The following is a 20,576-nucleotide window of genomic DNA, read 5'->3' on the forward strand; positions in this document are numbered from 1 at the left end:
TAATACTGGATTTACTGTCTGTTTGTTCATGGGTGCGTTCTCACAGTTTTGAAGGAGTCTCCAGCGTTTGATGGGAGGGGGTCTTTTGTTTCACATGGTGCGAGTCTAGATGCAGAGAAAGCAATGGTGGTTTATTGCTTGTGATAATTTTTGGAGATGTGGGGGGGGGTGTCTCTGGACTTCAGAAAAAGCGGTCCTGATGTTCTGCATGGGGTCTGTTGCACGAGCTGTTAGGAGCCTCAGTGTTACTCTTTGTGCTACATCTGGGCACTGCCCAGGACAAACTTCATCTCAGGGCTCAGGCTGAGTAAATTCAGGTAATTTTATACCTTTGAGACTGGATCTGGGACAACTGTCTTGCTGCCTGTTACTCAGCACTGGCTCCCTGAGTGAAGTGGCGTGCTTCAACAAGTCCCTGACAAAATTTAGTAAAGTCAAGATTTGGTGTTGTCCCATCTGGTATCTGTAAAAGTGCTAGTTTTGCTGCATCTTTTACGTCTTCTAACACAGCTCGGGGGAGGTCTATTGCCTGGTCTTCTGCCTTAGTGAAATCTCCCCCCTGGCTAAATGGTCTAATGTTAAGTGTACCCATCCATCTTCTTGGGCATAGTCCTTTAATAGTTGTTGTAGTTGTTTTTTCCATACTCCCTTCCAGTAGGTGAATTCAGTGGGGGAGAGAAGGTTGTGCATAAAATGTCTTGAGTCACGGGGCACCATAACATGAGCCGCAAACACAACATTTAGCAGGTTGTTAAAATAGGGCAAGTTCCTCCCATGATCTTTTGCAGCTTTACAGATGTCTTTCATTTCCCCATGGGAGATGGATTCCCATCCCATAGCTCCCCTGCAGTACCACACTGGTGCCACTTGAATTTTGGACACCAGTTCCCAATCCCCCTCCTTTACCGCTGCTTCCCGCGTCTCCCGCCATGAGCCTTCAGGCTCATCTTCAAATTCGGATGAGCCCTTGGTCTCTTCCTCGGAAGAGGAAGTTTGCCTCTTGGCAGAAGAGCGGGTTCTTGGGCTGACCAGCACGGCCCCTTGTTCTGGGCCTGTGGTGGCCAAGATGGCTGCATTCCGGCCAGCGTCAGGGCCAGTTCCAGCTCCGGCGGGTGGGAGCCGAAAAGGGCGGAATCGGAGGCGGAGGGGCCTGCCCTGAAGGGCCTTGTTTCAAAACGGCGGACTTGCGGCCTGGGGTTCCAGGTGTGTGGCCCAGGGCGGAGGTGGACTCCAGGATGGAATGGGGCGGTCCTGACACGGGGGTGGATCCCAGCGCAGGGGGAGGACTCGAGGAGAGAACGGGGAGCGGGAGCGAACTCAACATGATGGCCCCCCTCACAGGATGAGCGCCATTTTCTAAACCATAGGAAGGGAGGTAGGATTGAGGGATAATAGGACGTGGGTTAGGGTAGGATCCAGAGTGGTATGGCCAGTAAAGCCCTGGGAAGGGGACAGAAAGGAGGGGAGCTGGCAGACAGCAGGTGGCTCTCACCTGTGTCTCGTTGCAGGTTCCATCTCCCATCCTGTTCTCAGGGTTTTTGGGGTTAGGGACACAGGGAGCAGAACGTGAGAACTGGGGAGGAACATCAGAACTTTGAACACTGGAAACAGCCCCATAAATTAAATGAAAGGTAGAGTAAAATTTAGCAGCTCTTAACACCCCTTGGGTTTGTAAGAAACAAAGTCTTTCCCCAGCGGCATCCCAAAATGCCAACCAGCAAACAGAATCAACAGGAATGTCTGGAAATTCCTTAAAAAACCAACTAACAAAAGATTTAAACTCCCCTTACAAAAATTTTTCCCCTCTAAAATCAGAAGTTTCCCTAACCTGCACATGAGGGGGGCAGCTCTGGCTCAGACACTTTGTGGTGGCAGTGCCAGAGGAAAAGACCAGAGATTATGGAATCCACAACAGGAGAAATGAATGCTGCATTACTCTCAGCAAGAGGGGCCCAGAGAGTCCAAAACCATTCCCTCTGAACTTCCAGAATTCAAGTTGACTCTTCCTGAAAGCCATTCCAGCAGCACCAGGAGTTTGGCCAGGAATAGAGCCCAGATCTGAGTGACAGCCAGCACTCTGCTGATGAAGAGTATATAGCAAAGCATTTGAGATGCCTGCGTTGGGAGTTCTTAGCTTTCCCCTGACTGAATCTGTACTTTCTTTTATGGCCAAGAACTTGTGGAAGCAGGGGGTGAAGGGCAGAAGAGACAGCTTTGATAAAAGACGTGTGGGGAACGGTGAGGATGGAAAAGCAGTGACATAGAGGCAGGTTGGAGAGAGGGGCTGAATGGGACAGAAGTCCAGGAAGGAAAACTGGAAGTTAATAAAGGATTGGGAAACTGCTGCTTGGAATGAGACCTACAGGAGAGGACCTGGAAGTGGACATTGGTGTGGGAAGGCTAACACTGGCAAAGTCTGCAGTGGCGAAAGCTGCAGACTGGACAGCAAACGTGGACAGGCCCTGGGTGAGGGACTGAAGCCCATGGGGCAGTGGCTGGGCAGCTGGTACAGTAGATACTGAGATAATCCAGACAGAGGGACTGGGAAGAGTAAAATATGTTCCTTGAGCTAGGCAGTTGCCTGTATATGCAGAAGGATACCCAGTTAGGGTTATACAGTTATCCCTGTTTTCTTTGACAGCTCAGCTCCTGAGGTGTAACTGTGCAACCCTAACGGCATTTCAGGTGGCTCTGAAATCTGTGTGTGATATCTATGTGTGATAGATGTTGATGCACCTCCAGACAAAGTCTGATTTGTGACAGTTACTTGTTTTGCTCCTTTTGCATTATTGGCAGTTTTTAGTATGCTCTATCAACAAAAGCAGAACAAAACTTTCTATTCCTAAACAAATTAAGTTAAACACTCCCCAGATGTGTATATTCAAGTGGCTGCCATGACTGGATTTTGCTGCTGCCTGATAGATAGTGATTTTTTCTGTAAGTTTTGTGCCCTGAGCTTTCAGAAATACACTACTTTTCAGCATGAAGCCCTGCAGAAGTCTAGCAGTAATAATTAGCAAGCCATAAAAATCGACCTGATTTGTGGGAACCACTGAAGAATGCAAGGAGACATTTCTGTTCAAGGAGCTAGGAACAAAAGCGCGTGGTTACTGACCCTGTCATGTCAGACCTAAATTTTGAGGGAATCCCAAGTGATAAGTGTTCTGCAGTCTGAATACTGCCTATTCATTCAGCCCTTCTGGCAGAGTGAATGAATCATCTTTTCAAGCAGAGACAGCCCCTCTGGGTCAGAGTCGAGGTCATTGGTGGGACATGTGTTCCAGACTGCTTGCCCTACATGAAAAAGAAAATACACAAGACTTTGCTAGCACTATTGGAGCTTTGAGCCTCTCAGCTATAAAACATTTATGCACACTGTCTCATCAGCCCTCTTACAAGTAGTGGCTCTGGATACATAACCAGGTTCTTCTAGAAGGGCCATTTGTCTTCCTTGCAGCCCATGGCTGTCCCTCTTCAGCAGCATCTCTGACACAGAACATTTTTCTCAGCTGATCTTCCTGGTGATGTCCCCACCTGATAATTACCTCTGTGTCACTGTAGTCAACTCAGTGCTGCCTCTGGATTTTTAATGTGAGGTGATCGAGTTGTTTCCACAGAATGAGTTGAAAATGGACACCTCCTTTCTTCATGTAGTGAACCAGCTCCATGCAAGTAGCAAGACGTGGTCTGCAGAGCCTCTTTTGTTCCATCAGCAGAGGGATATCTGGGATTAATGTTGTGTTTCAGTTAGAAACTTATCAGACCAACAAAGCTGTTCATTTGCTAGAGCCTGCCTGATCAATAGGTGCTTTTCATTTGCAGAGCAATAGCCGATGTTATACAGTGGTTTTTCATTAGAAGTTGTTAAGCATTGTGATGCTCAGAGAGGGGATGTGATATTTCATCACAATTAATGATGTTTAAAAATGAATGACAAGAAACCACACAATTAATTAAAGTCAATATTAAAACAGCAAACAAAGTCGCGAATCCACATAAGAGCTACATGTTATTTATGTGGCAAAAACATTGCTTTCCCCAAAAAGGCTCTCAAATTGAGAAACCATGGGAAAAACAATGAAAGGAAAATTCTCGACAGTTTGCTTTTGAACCTGTGTAAAATTCCATCATGCACCCCCTGCTATACATTCCATACAGTGGGAAGAATCACTGCTGTATATTTTTGCATGGAGCCCGTCACTGGTGAGTTCTGTTTGATGCACTGTAGCTCTTTGTGGAGAGAGGATTGTTTGTTTTTTCTTCTCTGCTTATCTTCTCCCTTCACACTTGTGTGCATTTTTGTAAACATTTATCCCATTCCCTTCTTTCCCAGCATGAAGAGTTAGCATGTCTAGTCATTCCTTTCACAGAAGCTTCTCTAGATCTCTTATCATCCTTGTTGAGCTCTCTGTACCTTTTCCAGGTCTACTTTATTTCATTTGTGATTAATAATTAATGTTTTCAGGCATCCTAAACAAATATCAGCATTAGTGCTGCTGACAGACTTTGCAAAAGGAAATGTACAGAGAAATTCAAGATAAATCCAAGGGCCAGGTTGGATCCTGGGTACCTTTCAAAAAAGACAGCAGAAGCCCTTGAGTGCGTGTGTGAATATTGTGTGTCCATCAGTGCTCTGCATGACCTATTGTACCTGTTGTGCTTTTTGTGTCTTCTTGGCCTTTTAGTGGAAATCTCTGGCTGCAGTCCATGGAAGGACACAGACAGGATACTTTCCTTGTCCAGAAAGTCACCTTGGGGCTACCTTCTGTGTGTAGAGCTAAGTATTCATCTGGAGCAGCTCATTCTGGCCACTGCTAATGGCAGGATCTAGACTGGATGGTTTGATTAGAGATCAACCTTGCTTTCCTCCTTCCCACTCTTTGTCTCTCTGTATTAAAAAAAAACACATACTGCCCCATGACTTGGGGTTTTACCAGACCTTTTCCTCAGTGAATGTGTTCCTCAGTCACATCTTACCATTCTTGACATGCTGTTCCTTCATCCAGTGCAAATGTCTTACCTTTCCCTACTCCCTGGGCCTGGGCTTGTTTGGTACCTCACATAAACTCATTCACTCTTCATCTTATCCCAGGACCGTGCCAGTGACTTAACATTCATCAGCTCCTTGGCACTGGGTGACAAGAAAAGGGGTGGCAGCAGAGCAAGGTTAAACTCAACCTGCAGCAAGAATCAGGTAGTTGCACACACCCACAAGAGCTTAGGGAGGAAACAAGTCTCTGGAATAGGTCTTTGCTGTGACAAAAAATCCTGCAATTAAGATTTCAGAAAGGCTGAGTGACTCAGTGACTTCGTTCCTGCTTATGCTTTAGATACCTTAATTTTCTAAGTTCAAAAACACAAGGAATTAAAAATTAAACTTAAAATATCACTGTAGTACAGGCTGAGGCATATATACTCCTCTTTCAGTGCACAGTCCAAGAGCTCAGTTGAAACACTTTGGAAGGAAAAACTTTCTCTGAAAGCAAGAGCTGAAAAATCAGCTCCTGTGGCTCCAAGTTCCTTCAATACTGTCTCTGTCCTCCCTGCCCTCTTGTCTCCTTGCCTGAACAGGCTAGAGGATGACTGCCTGCTTTATTTTCTTTTGTAGGTTGGTTGAGTAAAGATTTGGCAGGGTAAACCTATGATAAAACCATACCCCAAATATTGTGATTTTACTATCTAGAGCATTTAGAGCACAGAAGATTTTGGGTATTCTCATTTTGAGATAGGGAGAGATTATTTTATTTGCCAGGGTATACAGTCATTGGTCATACAAGTGGGTGGCTGAGTGTGGGTGGAAAGCATATTTTTAAGTCATACAAGTATAAGGGTATATTTAATTTAAAATAAGTTCTTTATTTGTAACATTGCTAGTTAGAAAATAGTATGAAGGGATGAAATAATCTTACCACTTCTGATCAAGGTTTTGCAGTACAACAAACACTACTCAGGCATTCCCTAGGAAAGAAAATTCTAGCACTAACTAATCAATGCCAAGTTCGTTGTAAATGTAGAAATAAGCTGAATTTGTGAATAACCTCTTTCCCAATCAGTTTTTCAATGCTTTGTCTCCTTATTTCTATTTATTTATTTACAGTTAGAAGCTTTGTGCCACAGCCAAAAGCTTTGACTCCTGTTGGCTGTAATGAGTTCCTGGGCCCTCTAAATTTTCCTGACCATGAAAATGAGAATCAAAGCTGCTCAAGTGAGTCTGGCTGGAGGGACCTGGGCACCAGCTTTCTTTTGCCTGATGCTCTTTATCAGCATGAATAAACAATGTCTCTGGTCGACAGTACAGTGCTTTTACTTTACTGTGTGCCTGGCATGATTGCCTGGTGTGTGTGAATGTTAGGAAGGGAAGCTCAAAGCACTCTCAGCAAAAGAATAATCTGCTGCCCTTGTGTTTCCTTGTGGTGCTTGTTCAATTATAGAACAATTGACTATATTCCTTTAACTCAACATATGGAAGGACAGAATTAAGTTAGGATGGCAGCTGAATCAGGAGTGCCATCCCTGGATCCCCTTTTGGGTTCGTGGCCTTGGAGAGGGTGCAGAGAGCCGTGTTTCAGAATTCTACTGTAGGCTGGTTCCCCTGCATGTATTTAGAGGGAAGAATCTGCCAGAAATTAACCCAGGACATATGTTATGCCATTTGTAGTAGCTGACATGATGATGTTCCCAATGATAGCACCTGGGTTTTTTCAAAGACTGTGTTGTAGCAGGAGTAGAATTAGTTTTCAAAGGTAGGTAAGACCTCTGAAAAATCAAAATGTGCAGACACATTTCTAGAGGCAGCATTTTTTTTTATAATTAAAAGCTCATTGAATAAAGACAAGATCATGTGTAAATGTGTCATGCTTGATGAGATCTTGGTGAAACCAGAAGAAACGAGGGTTGTGTCAATAACTTATGTGTGTAGAGAAGGCAAAGACATACTGGTGTAGTTAAAGTGCTTTATTCTGGATAAATGAGATTTTGTTGTGTGTGTTTTTGCTTAGGAGAAAGGTTTGTATCACCTCTGCTGAATGGTCCAGCTTGCCTCACCTGCATGAAGAGCAGCTCACCTGCAGTTGGCAAGGGCATAGACCTGTCCTATGTGGAGAATATGCAAGTAATATATTAGCATAATTAATTAATTCCTCACTGCCTAATGTGAACTGTCATCCACCCTGGAATCTCTTGAGAGAAGAGATGCAACATCAAATCAATGTGTCCTAGTAATCAATGTGGAGAAAACAAACCCTTAAGATTTTCACTCCAGTTTTCTTATGGGTTACCTTTACCAGCCCCTGTCCAAGTACAAGTGCTGATCAATTGTAACCTGAGAGCAAAGGAAGCACATAGCTGTGCAGCCTGTTTGCAAGGTCTGTGGCAAATACCCAATTTGGCTGACACTTCTTCAAAAACAGGTTTGAAAATGTGAGGGTGAGAATGAGGTGATTGTGCTGTGTAATGTATGCTGTAGTCTCCTTCTGTACCCGTGCAATAAATAAGATTATGCCTTTGTCTCAGCTGTTTATCAGCACTGAAAGTTATAATGGAAATGGCAGTGGGAACCAAGCATTCAATATTCACCTCTGTTAGCCAGCCAAGGCTTTAGCTGGCCAAACTTGTGGAATGTTGGCAGCGCTGGCAGTGCTTTTAGAGTGATATCTCTGTATTTCTTGTAGTTCTACCTTGTTTTCCCTAGCCTGCAATGGCTATATCACATTGTATACTTCTTCCCTGACCAATGAAGGATTTTCCTTCTTAAACAGTATTTTGAGTATTCTTGTCTTACATAGCCCATCCTCCAACTCAGCTGTGGAGTTGTCATGGATCTTCAGCTATCTTCTTACTGAGGTTTGAAGTGACTGTGGTAAGAGGGAAATATGAAAAAAAAAAATTATTCTTTTGGAGTCAGATTTCCTGGGTGCAATCTGAATCATCTTTTGCCTTCAAAATCACCTCCATAAACTAAAGGTTTCCTCAGATTTTCTTTACTTTTTGAAGACTTGTTTGTAATAAATGGGGCAAATATTTTATCATTATTTTGGTAGGAAAAAAACAGACTCTAAAAATACAGACTGAGTTGTGGAGTGATTATTTCATTAAGCCTTCAGTATAGACCTGAAAATCTTTGAAGTGTACCATGAAGAAAGGTTTATTTTCCAGTTAGATTACTGCAGTATTTTAAAGAACAAGGGGGTTAAAAGAGGAAAGCTGTGCAGAGGGTGACAAAGTATTTGAACTGGGAAAGGACCCACTGCTTGGTGTGCCTACGCTGAGTAATCGTGTGTATCAGACCAGTGAGCTGAATTCCCTGTGAAAAGCCCTAAGAGGACCATGTCTTTGAATGCTTCCCTGTCTGATCACACCCCAAATGACTTCATCTGCCACAGCCCTTGGAGCTAGTGCTGTTTGTTTGTGGTGGGTTTTAATGCGCCTTCTGCACTGAGGGTGAAAAAGCTGATGTAGCCACAAATGTGAATCTTTTTCTCTGCCAGAACTGAAGTCAGAGCCTTGGCACAGGTTGTTTAGATGGCTGCTGGCTAAGGGCAGCAGAACCTCCTGTTTCAGACAAGCCTGCCAACTGCAATGCCTCGTCTGAAGTGCATGGTGCCCATTTGAAATTGTGCTTGGTGGAAAAGTCAATGCAGTGTGTCTGACTCCAGAGATGCTCCCCTGAGGGGAACCCTGTTCTTGTTCAGGCCTTGTTTCAATGACTCTCGTGGGAACATAAAGCTTCACTGAGAAATCTGGGAGCTGCCAGGAAACTTTCTGGCTTCCCATAAGTACTCCTTCCATCCTTCAGTCCCTCCTGCTCCCTTAAGACAGGAGGGATCTCAGATAGGATTGAGCAGACACTGCCTTCTCTGTTTCCTGATCAGAAGACAGGGCTCTCATGGTGCCTCCTCTTAAAATGTGCAGGACTGTATGCAGTTTAATCCAGGGGCACTTGTGTTTCTTTGTGTTGGTACCTGCACTAACTGCTACGGCTTCTTTGGCGCTTTTCCCATCCTTATTGTGGACCAAATTTATCGGTAATAAGTTCTTGCTGTATTTCATGTTTCAGATATCACTTGTAGTTGTCATGGTGCTGTTGTTATGGTTACCATCTCTTTCACCAGCTAAAATGCCTTTCCTGTATCCTGCAGGAAGCAATTATGATAGATAGGAGTGCAAGGGTTTGTTGAAAAGGATTGGTGTTGAAGCAAGAAGGGGTGTACAGGGATTCTTTTTATCTAGAAATGAGCTCTAGTGGGTTTTTAATTTTTATTTTTTTTTTTTAATCACAAGCTGTTAGTACCATGATGTCACCATTTTGAGAGAGAAGGGCACACAGTTTTACATTTCTGGAGTTTGAGTAAGTTGATACATAATCCCTGAGCATGGGACTGAGGGCAGCTCTCCAAGCTGGGCAAAAATGTCTCAGAGGGGAGCATCCAAGAGGAGTCAGCTGAGGTGCTTTTCATCAGCCCGGAGAAATGAACACCTTCCCAAGGGAGGAAGGAGTAACAGCTGAATGGCTCATTCACTTGTGCCTGCATTCTGCCTTGGGACAGAGCTGCTTCCTGCCAGTGGAAGTGTAACATGCTGCATCTCATCCCTTCTGTACAGCACCTGGGTGTACCACCTGGCTGAGCAGGGTTTGCAGCTCAGCACAAAGCAGGGCTTGGTCAGATCAACACTTCTCCAAGTGAAAGCATCCCCCTTTCTTTAGGACCCGGGCAGTTTCTGCAGTGGGATGACCCACCCTTCCCACCTGCCTGGCTCTGCTGGTGTCCAGCTCAACTGCTGGGAGCTCTGAGAAGGGCTTCAATCTCTGCTGTCACAGGCCTGGACACTGTGCCGGAAGGATCAGAGGACTTGGCTCTGTTGTGCCAGTGCTGCAGATCTGATCCACTGCTTTTGAGGCTGCAGCCATCCCTCATTCTCAGCTCTGGCAGGCATGCAGATTGTGGAAAAAACAATTCTCATTTTCTTCATCTTCCCACAGTCAGCTTCCTTTGTTCAGCCTCTGGTGCAGGCATCATCCATTATTTTCATGTTTCGTAATCCAAGGTACAATCAAAGGATTGTCTACAGAGAATATGTGGCTATTGACTAAGTGTTTGCAGTGTGGAAATGGAAAAGCCTTTAAAACCCACCAAACGCTAGTACAAGTGCGAGGAGATGAACACTGCCTGCATTTTTAAGGGATGCAGGTGGTGTTTAAGGGGATAGTTTTGCTCCTGTTGTTGAGAAAGAGGGATCTAGCTGAAAGCTAATAATTCAAGCAGTGGACAAGGAAGAAATAAATCATATTTGTTCTAAAATACCAGAGAAATTTGTTCGTTTATTCAGCTAGAGAGGTAAAGTGGGTCCCATGGTGACAATGTATAATTCTCTCTAATAATGTTCCATATTACTGCAATTACAGCACTTTGGCATTTAGCATCAAGTGTGCCTTTGGTTAATGGTTTTGTGGCTTCTGGACCATGACTACGTGTTCCTCTTAGGAAGCTGACATGGTCCCCATCAGACACCATGAGACTTTCTCCCTATCCCTGCTGTGTTCTGTCATTCTGTTTGAGCAGTGTGAAGCACACCACTCACATCTGAAAATAATCACATTCATTTGAGAGATGTATGCTAGCTGAAATGCAGGAGTGAAACGGCATCCAAAATTGGCCTTTTCGTGTTGTGGATATGTGGAGAGGGCATGAAGACAACTGTGTTGGTAAGGTTTGTGGACTATGTACTACAGCCTGAGCTTTTGATGGTGGCAGGAGGTTATTGGAACTTTTCCATCTAAATTTCCCACCTTCTGCCTCTTGTTTCTATTCCAGCCTCCTGATACCTCCCTGCTTTCCTTGGCTCTTCTAGATGTAAGTTGTTAGTAAGTTAAATTTACTGGAAAATTCCATTGGGACCTTTTAAATCACTGTGCCTAGTATTTAATATTTAGATCCATCATCCCTGTTGGACAGTTGGTGTGTGGTCATTTAATTTTTTTTGTGGTGTTATTTACTGGTTTAAGTTCGATTGCATCTTATTTGTATATAGTGTAACTCATTTTGAAGATTTCCTAATTTCTTCTTTAATTCTTGGTGCTCTTCTTTCTGCAAAAAATTGCGAACATGTCACCTCATTAATTTCTTTTCTCTGAAAGAAATTCTCTGAATTTCTTAAATTTCTTTAAACAATCTCTTCTAGGCAGTCTAGTTTAGGAGTTTTGGAAGCCCTGGATACCTGAGGTGATTAGCCATATCTGTGCACTCCAGCCTGCATCTGTGGAGCAATCCCCTCCTTCTTCTGGCTTTGGACTTCGAAGAAGCTGCAACTCAGGGCTGCTGACTGGTGAACCTGAGTTAAATTGCCCTCTGTGAACCAGGATTTGGTCTTGGAACCACTTCCCACTGTGCTCAGGATATGGCTATACACCCTGCCAGGGATTGCTTTTCTGTTTTTTAAAGACTGTATTGTCTCTCCTTTCAGGAGCCTCCAGTAATAATTTTTGCCTGAACTAGAATTGTAGCTCTTCCTCCATGTATCCAGGTAGCTGTTTCTCTTAGTTGATGAGTTAGCTTCCCTGAAATTAAATATCCTCATTTCTCTCTGAATGGGCTTATAGATACAAAAGCAGGAAAAACATGGCTTGAAACAGGAAGGCAGTCTATTTGCAAAAGTCTTCAGTATTGGCCTAATTCTGTTGTCTTAAAAAGTAAGAAATTTGTAGAGAATCCATCCATCCATTTATATGCCAAGGCAGTGTTAATATAACACTAAGATGATTCTGGACAGCTAGCACGACAGGAAATTTAAATCAGCATTATCTTGGGTTTTGCATATCATGGCCTCGTGCTGTATTACTGTGAGTGATTTGCTATTCATAGAGTTCAAAGCATTCAGGCTTGGTTCAACCCAGCCATGGCAGCAGAAGCTGGTGTCACATGAAAGAGCATATGGATTAATAAATATGTGTAGAGTGCCTGCAAAAGGAGGAGGTAACTGCAGAGTCAGACCACATATCCCCCACGAGACTTGTCCCTCTGTGTTTAAGAATTTTCTGTCTCTGTACATTTCCCAAGTGTCTGAAAAAGCTGGGAGGCTTCATTTTTATCATAATTTCTCCTCTAGCTTATTAGTTCGGAAGACAAGATGTCCAGTTCAGATCCATAATGTTGTCCCCTCAGTGCCTGAGTTACAAGGACATGAACTTAAGGTCTATGAAGGATCTCTTCCCTGCTGCATCACTGCTGCTGCCAGTGGAGCACGATCTCTCCAGACAAGCAATGGCTTCAGTAGTGTCCTCCATGTCACTCTGGACAAGGAAAGCCTTTTTGGAAGGGCTATGCATGGCCCATGGGTGTGGGTCAGCATCACTGATGTGATCTGTGGTGCTCAACAGCACCTACATGATCCCTCTGGAAGGAGGGGACATTTCCCACCCCAGCCCTACACTGTGATTTGCATGGGTGGCCTTGATCAGACTTCAAGGTGAAGAACATCCTGAGTGCAACCTGTGCTGTGTGGCTACCACAGCCTGCCCTGTGGCTTGTGGGCGTCGTGTGGGCCAGAATGGCTTTGGAGTAAGGGGCTGTGCTGGTGGGTTGGTGCAGCCAAGGCTGGTGTTGTCTCTGAGCTCCGCTGCCCTTTCTGCTGTGGTCAAGCACCTCCTTGGTCACCCCCTCACTACCACTAACCTTAGACAAAGCGTGAGAACTTGCTTTAAGATTGCCACTGTGTATTCCCTGATATAGCAGTTCTGTTGTAATGGTTAGCAAAGAAAGGCTCGTAGAGATCCAAATCAATTTTAACCAAAGCGACATGACATTTTAGAGGACTGGCTGTGCCTTCTTATCTATGTCTTTTTGAAAGCCTTCATTGCAGTTTATGGAATGAATAAGAAACTCATGGTAAAAAGAGGGACTGTTTGTGTCCCTGAAGTACAGTGTTTCCCTAGGTTGTCCAAATTATTCCAGGTTTTTTCTTGTTACATAGCTTTCACTATTTAAATTCTGCTATATTGTCTGGCCACTTTAGTCTTTCTGTCAATATTTACATTACCTGATTAATTTAATTCCATTCTATGCTAATGAAATGAAAGAAAAACAGTTCACTTGATGGTGCAAAGCACACCTGTGTATTCTGGATTTTAACCCAAGCTGTGGATGAATCAGAGCACACAGCAGATAGTCATTGCTAAATTGCTGAGTACAAAGATGCATTGTGTGACTCACTCGCTGTTTCTCTCCTACCATTATAAACCCTGAGAGCACTTGATGAATAACAGAGAGGCAAGAATGAATTCATCCATGCTTTACTCTGTAACCATCTTTTATAAATACCGAGCCAAATTCTGCCTCCAGATACACGCAGCTCGCATTGAAGTCTGCCCACTGTATTTATTTTTAAAGATAAAAGCACTTTTGTTATTTTCACTGAAGACTTCTGTGACACAGTCCATTGTGATGATGTGAATATCCTTCCTCAAGAGCTTCAAGTGAAGCAGGGAGTGTCTGCCTGGAACCAGGAAGGATACGTCAGGGATAATAGCTACCAAACTGTGGTGCTGGAATAGAACCATTACATTTGTCCCAGTGATTTTCAGAGCCACATTCCCTCCACTTGGCTCTTTCCTAACCCTCCCTCTCCTGCTGTGGCTCTAGGCTCCTCTCATGGGTGACCCAGGGGCTGAACTGGTGAAGCTGGTGGGCAGGTTCATCCTGCTCTTGGGTCTTACTCTCAGCTTCAAAGCACACTGGGTTAGTGAGGGAAGCCTTGAGTTAGGGCTTGGGCTTTTTCCTTGGTTGCTTTTTCTGGTTTTTTTTTGTGTTTTTTTCTTGAGCTTCCCCAAGGGACATAAATGAGAATTGCTTCCTTTTCTCCCCCCAGAACAGGATTTGTTCTGTCCTCATATCCCAAATGTTTGTGGCTTTGAATGTGTGCTACTCATTGCTCTAAAAAGGGAGACATCTGGCCCATGGCCGTATGTTTTGGAAAGGCTCTGGTGAGAAAATGTTCTCTAGAATCATGCAGTAAACAGATCTAGAGGCAGAGGTACACTTTTTTTGTTTGTAGGAGGGAGTTTTGCCCATCTTGGGCTGGTATGATGTGAGATGGCTGCTTCAAAGCTCTGTCTGTACCTGCAGAATGTCTCCCTGTTGAGTCTCCCATTAAGGTAACAGAGGTGGGGAAAGCAAAGGGATGTGGAGCATGTTTACTTTTTTCCTACCTGTGGTTGACTGAGGCTCATCCCTCATTTTCAGTACAGCTCAAAGGAAAACCTGGGTTGCAAGTTTCACTAGCTCCTCCAGTCTTCATGCAGTTCGTTACCTCCAGGGAATGATGCTGGGTTGGGGTGGGAGCAGGCAAAGCACTTTGTAAAACAACATGACTTCGCCATGAGGCAGAAGAGTTATTAGTCCTTTTTGATATGGAACTCCAGTTTGAGTCACATATTGTGAATGAAATCTAATTTTGTGATTCACCATGGTTTTTAAAAAATCTGCAGCAGCTCTGAAAGCTGTTATTAATAAGTTATAATGTCTGATCAGAAAGAGGTCAAATAATCAATTATGAATGATTATCTGGCAAATAGCCTTGTCTCATGTTTACAGGTTTTCTTCAGACTGACCTGACATTATGGAAACCAGTTTCTCTCTCTGATTTGTGTTTTGTTAAATGTCTGCAGAATACAAGCACTGTCTAGTTTGTGATGCCTTTTCTAGTCTGCTCAGCCTCTGTGATATGTGGCTGGTTGACTGCATTCCGCTCACTGCTTTTATGGTTTTTTCTCCCAGGGGAAAAAAGAGGTGGCAAGTGCTTTTGGAAAAGGCCTGCTGGTTTCCACTTTGAAGTAGCTAACTCAAGGCAGGTTGCCTTCTCCTCTCCAGAGGCTACTGTATCATCAAAACATGATTATGATTTATTGCCTTCCTCGGTTTACATATTGAGGAGCCCCTGCTGCGTTTATCTGTGAGGAATAGCCAAGTGCTATGGTTTATGCAGTGGCTTCTTTCCTTGGCTTGGACAATGAGATCTAACTAACAGGAGTAAAATATGTGTGAAGTTGCAAATAATGATTAGTTTTATTTCTGTGCAAATACTGATAATGAAAAGAGAATGCAAATGCTTGTGTGAGAAACAAACTGTTCCCCACAGACTGTTTTGGACAAAAGGGTTGGACAAATATGTGTGAATGTTCACTTGACAGCAAGTAAGAGGGGATTTAACTGGGCTCTAACAGTATGGATGTTCAGGAACCCAATGCACAGATTGACTTCTGTCATGACAAGTAGCAGATTGCATGTACTGGAGAGGCCACATCACCTTGTGTTTCTGTGCCTGACAAGCACCCCCTCTGTGCAGCTGCAGCAGCAGCTTCACTTGTAGCAGTTGTGGCATTCTTCCTTCTTTGTCCTGGGAATGGGTTGTGGCACTGTGATGACAGATTCACTTCTTGTTAATTGGGTTGATATTTTAACTGTAATTAATGTGTTAAAATCAGATTAATGAATGGGCAGCCATCAAGAAAATGGTGCTAATAATTGCAAGGTATGTGAGAGTCAGGGAGGACTTGACCCGTAATTTTTACTGCTGGTGGTTTCTTTTGGATTTAAATCAGTTCACTCATGGCTAGGACAAACACGCAGAGATACTTCTTTCTTCTGCTGGACTTGGATTTACCAGCAACATTGCTGGTGATGTGCTTGTGCTGACAGTCAGGGACACAGTCGCCCATCTGGAGCTGATCTCTCCTGCTCATGTCGTTACAGGCCACGCGGTGAAGGCAAGGAGCCATGGCCGAGGATAGGAAAGACGAAGCCAAGGCACCACACTGGACTTCAGGTCAGCTAACAGAGGCTTCTTCACACCCACATTCACCTGAAATTAAAGATCAGGGTGGCGCAAGCGCTGGACTGGTCAGAAGTGCCAATGGATTTCCATACCGAGAGGATGAGGAGCTGAGGCTGGGCAGCCATGAGCAGCCAGGGACGTATGCGCAGACCAAAGAGAACGGGATCAACGGAGAGCTGTCATCAGGGAACAGGGAGACTGCAGGTAATGCACCTCGATGCCCTGCTGCAGAACACAGGGCTCTGCAGACCCCTGGGTATTTCTCCAAGAGGAGATGTTAGGTGGAGTCAAGCATGCCATGGGGGAGCTGACATGAGGGTGTATGTGTTTTGGAAGGGCACTAGCTCTTCACTGCTAGGGCTGCATCTTCACCCAGTCTTATACAGATGATACATACTCAGGACTCTGGGCAGGGCTCTGAGAAGGTTTCAGGAAAGGCCTTCTCAGAGTCACCTATCAAGGGATGTGGCAACAGACTGGTACAGAGCAGCTGCCCAGGTCCTCTGGGCTACCAGGGAGTAGGAAACTGCCCACCTGTTGTGCATGGATGGCTTGTGCATTTGTGTGTGCAGGAAGGATGGATTCTCCTGTTACTGCTCACAACTAGCAAGACCTTCTTGAGATCATGTACTGTTTGCAAAATAATGCATTGCTCATTCTGGCTGGGAGCACCAAAATTCAGTATCAGCATTTATTCATCCTTGCCCATCCTTGCAATATTTCACTGGATGCTCACTGGGACTTAGTCTGTTTGTAAACTATGTAAGGTTTTTGGAATTCAGCTTGTTATTTTGTAGGGGGAAAAAAAAAAGAAGAGTGTGACTGTGTCAAAATGAAATATGCAAAGCAAGTTTCCTGTTTTAGAAGTAAATGCTAATTATCTTTGTGCAGAGTTCCCACTCCAAACCCCAAAAGCACAGTGCAAGAAGAATTTCTCTTGTATAGACACAACTGCCCTTGATGCATCCATTCATGCATGCTAAAGAGATCTTTCTAGCAATGTTTTTTGGCTGTTGACAGAATTTGGAGATGCTATCCATAATTTCTCAGAGGCTGGAGAATTTTAAGGCTCCTGGACCATACAGTCATTTCAAAGCAATTGTGCTGGAAATGGAGATATCTGCTAAAAGTAAATGTGTTTATATTTTAAGTCTCTTCTTGCAGATTGGCTTTCAAATTTTGGCCAAGGTAAAAGAAATCGTATGTGAGCATTCAGGTGAGCACAGTGTTGGTGACTGGGGAGATGCTAAAGAGTGTTTTTGCTCTAACCCAGCTTTATTCTATGTTTAGCTAGCAAATAGAGACTGAGTGCATTTCTCATCTTTGCCACAGATTTGTCACCGCATGTTGGACAAGTCCCCCCCATACATATGCAAAAGAGGGGATAACTTTACAGGATTGAAAGGAATTTCCTCTCCTTAGAGAGAGAGGAGAGAAATGCTTTTCTCAGGCTCTCTGAAGCTCAGGTTCTAAGTGCTGGTCAGAGAGAAATCCAAACATTTAATTGAGTTTGCAGCTAATGGGTGACAGGAGGAAGAAAACCACTGCTGGCCATCAGCAGGCATTACAGTAATGCCTTTTCATGTTGCTTTTTGAGGCAAGTGGTTAAAAGTGGAACAAGACAAAATGAGGAAGCATATTCTAGGGCATGCAGTAGTGCTGGGGACACACATTTGCTGAGGGAAGAAGATTCCTCTTCATCCAGGTGAAGTTTGCTTCAGTCACCACTTTGTGGCCTCATTTCCTCCTTCCCTGCAGTTTTCTCACTGTCTGCTCAAACTCTTAAGATCTCTGGTGTGGAGACTTATTGTCAACATGTACAGCTTTTGTTTGGGAGTCTTAATATAGCTTGTCTCATGGCATCTTTGTCCTTGAGCACTGCAGAAGTCCCTAGAACTACTTGCCTTCATGCCTGAATTCCTGGCTTGCTGGAAACCTGTACACTGCACACTGAGGCACTGGCTAAGCCCACATTTAATCAGGGTGATATAAACCTTCCTAGGGTACTTAAGATACATTTCTTTCAATATTTTTTTTCCTCTTTTTGAAGGAGAAACCAGTTAGCAACTTACTGTAGTGATAGAAAGGGACCAGAGTGTGTTTTGCCACTTCAAACTAGTATTTAGTAGTTGGATGTGCTAAATGCAATGTGGGGAAGGACTTCTAGATTTCTGATGTTCAATTCAGAATTTGATCTTGAAATTAGGATTGTTATTCGCAACAAAATGTAGTCATCTTTGCTGTGTTTGTCTGCTTGCAAATTGTAACTTCATTGCATCAGGTAGGGGTTTTAAATGCCACTCTGATGCACATAATTATCAATAATGTGAATCATTTAATCATTTGTAGTAGCTTACTGACTCCAAACATCTGAGGAGAAAGTGCACAGGAAACCATGGTTGATGGAGATAATTAACCAAGCTGTGGGTTTGAGTAGATTTACAGGGATTTTATTTTCTCTGGTACAAGTCCAGCACTGTAACCTAGGAAAATTTTTGGCTTTTCAGCCTTCATGTTGGAGTCTGTAAATCCCCAGCAACTGCTACAGCCTTAGGCACAGCAGAGCACTAGTTTAAACAGAGATTTCCCAGGCAGCTGTCCATCACCCAATCCCTGGTGCATTTTGAGTTGTTTCTCCTAAGGAAGGGCTGCTGCTGCATCTGACTGACCCAGGAGCTGGGATTTAGCCACAAAATGGCCCTCTCTGTAGCAGGGCCTTCAGGTTGACCCTTCAAGGCACAGCAAAGCAGCAGGACACCCATTCACAGGGCTTGTGCTGTAAAATCAGAGGGCTGTGTGTTAAGGGAAAAGTTAGAATAAGGCCACCAGGACAAAGACACCTTATGCCCACAGTGATGCAGAGGCAAGGGATGGTAGTGGGGGAGGAAGTGACAGTTCTTCCTGAAACACATCCAGTCTATCACTACAAGTGACATTTTTAGATTTGCACAGTTAAAATTTGCCTTTGTGTATATATGTCTCTCTCAGTGTCTGAGAGTTACTGAGTCTGACCTCAGTTTTTGGAATCCTCTGAATCTGGCTGCTGTATTGCCTTTGATTGATCTGTCTCAGCATCGTGCTGGTAATGGCTGCATGATGGAGACACATCAATGCCCTCCTTTCAAAGGGACCGATAGGAATGTGGGAGAGTGCACAGAGCTGTGGGCAGGGCAGCCTCAGGGCCTGATCCAGCAGCCACCCAAGTCAAAGGCAGATACATGCAAGAGAACAGCCCTGTTTTTTTTTGAATAGCCCACAGGAAGCTATTAGGGATGTGATATAAGTGTGGATGGTAAAGCACCTATTTCTTTTTGTATGCATTTTGTGGATATAAATTTGTATATGTACTTGGGCCTTGTGAAGGCTGACCTAGAACAGAGGCTAGATGGAGTTAAAGAATAAAGTAGGGATTTATTAAAAGGATCTCCTCAATGGCTCCACCTTGGGCAGCACAAGAGCCCAGCCAGGGCTGCACCGAAGATGAACCCAAATAGTCACAAAATGGACAACTGGTCACGGGGTTTCTCACTTTTATAAGTTCTGATCCATTTGCATATTGGAGTTAATTGTCCAGTTACAGCTTTAGGTTATGAAGTCCCATCCTTCTTGTTTTTCTCTCTTCAGTCCACATGGCTTATGCTCTTGGGCCTGAGATTTGGATCATTTGTCCTTGGTCCCTAGCTAGAGAAGGAATTGTTTTGTCTAGCTACTCTGTGAAGAGAGCTTACTATCCCCTAATATGAAGCTCAGAACTACACACTAAAGCAGCACAGAATCTGAAAAATATAAAAGCTAAAACCTGAGGCATCATTTCCCTCCTTTAGAGGCTCGACAAGGCCTTTACTTTGTTGAGTCTCTATTCTACATATTTACTAATAATAGTTATTTAATAACAGATAAGTATCTAAGATAAGTATCTACCTCTGGCAGACCAGCTGAGCCCTGTGCTTCTGCCAGACACAAATCCCATGGTGTTCTGGAGGTGCTCCTGAGGACACCTTGCCTTTGGTGCAGTCTGCAGCATCCCACAGCCTGAGACCACTGAGTTTCCATGTGTTCTCCCTGTTTCATGCCTGTCCATGACCCTTCTCACTTGCACACACAGAGCATCTTTGGTGAAAACCATGGAATTATTAAGAGTGGAGAATGAGACCTGTAGGTTTTGTCAAGCCAAACATTTCCATGTTGGGTGAAATGTGTGATGCAAAGGAACACAATAGTGTAATATGTTACATTCATATTCTCTGGACAGAGAGACATAATTCTGTCTCTCAGGATTTCTTTCTCTTCTCTCACAGAGAGAAGAAGAGAAAACAATCTTTATCTCTGCTCCTTTGCTTTCCCCATGTGGAATGTGGTATGGGGATTGTTTACCTGCAGCGATTGCTGGATTGGATTCTGGTGAAGGTTGTTTGGGTTCAATGACCAGTGGGATCCAGCTGTGGCTCAGACTCTCAGCAGAGAGTCAGAGTTGGTAGTTAGGTGAGTAAGAAGTATGTAGAATAGTATAGTATCTCTTTAAATAGTATATTAATGTAATATAGTATAGTTTTAATAAAGCTATCCTTCAGCCTTCTGATCTGGAGCCAGACATCATCATTTCTTACCTGAGCTGGGGTTTGCCACATTTTTACTATAGTAATCCTCAGAAACTCACTCTGAAGTGGGCTGACAAGGAAAGCTTTGGACTGGACCCAGTGGTAGAGCAGAGGATGTGCCTGACTTGCAATGAAACATGGGAGTGTCAGCCT

The 20,576-nt window shown here is 43.9% G+C and overlaps 1 protein-coding gene across 50 annotated transcripts in view; it reads left to right on the forward strand.

Moving 5' to 3' along the window:
* The window catches only part of MAP2 (microtubule associated protein 2), a 234,233-nt gene that overhangs the window by 144,757 nt on the left and 68,900 nt on the right, over positions 1–20,576 (forward strand). For 35 of the 50 annotated variants that reach the window (XM_068196495.1, XM_068196485.1, XM_068196488.1 and 32 more), the window contains one exon: positions 15,744–16,029. The exons of 7 other annotated variants lie outside the window; for them this stretch is intronic. In XM_068196495.1, the coding sequence (XP_068052596.1) occupies positions 15,768–16,029 (262 nt within the window). In that variant the 5' untranslated portion in view covers positions 15,744–15,767. The remainder of the gene's footprint in view (positions 1–15,743; positions 16,030–20,576) is intronic. 8 more of the 50 variants (XM_068196504.1, XM_068196507.1, XM_068196503.1 and 5 more) reach the window with 1 other exon arrangement.

This window comes from Anomalospiza imberbis, chromosome 7, assembly GCF_031753505.1.
Source record: "Anomalospiza imberbis isolate Cuckoo-Finch-1a 21T00152 chromosome 7, ASM3175350v1, whole genome shotgun sequence".
Taxonomy (NCBI): domain Eukaryota; kingdom Metazoa; phylum Chordata; class Aves; order Passeriformes; family Viduidae; genus Anomalospiza; species Anomalospiza imberbis.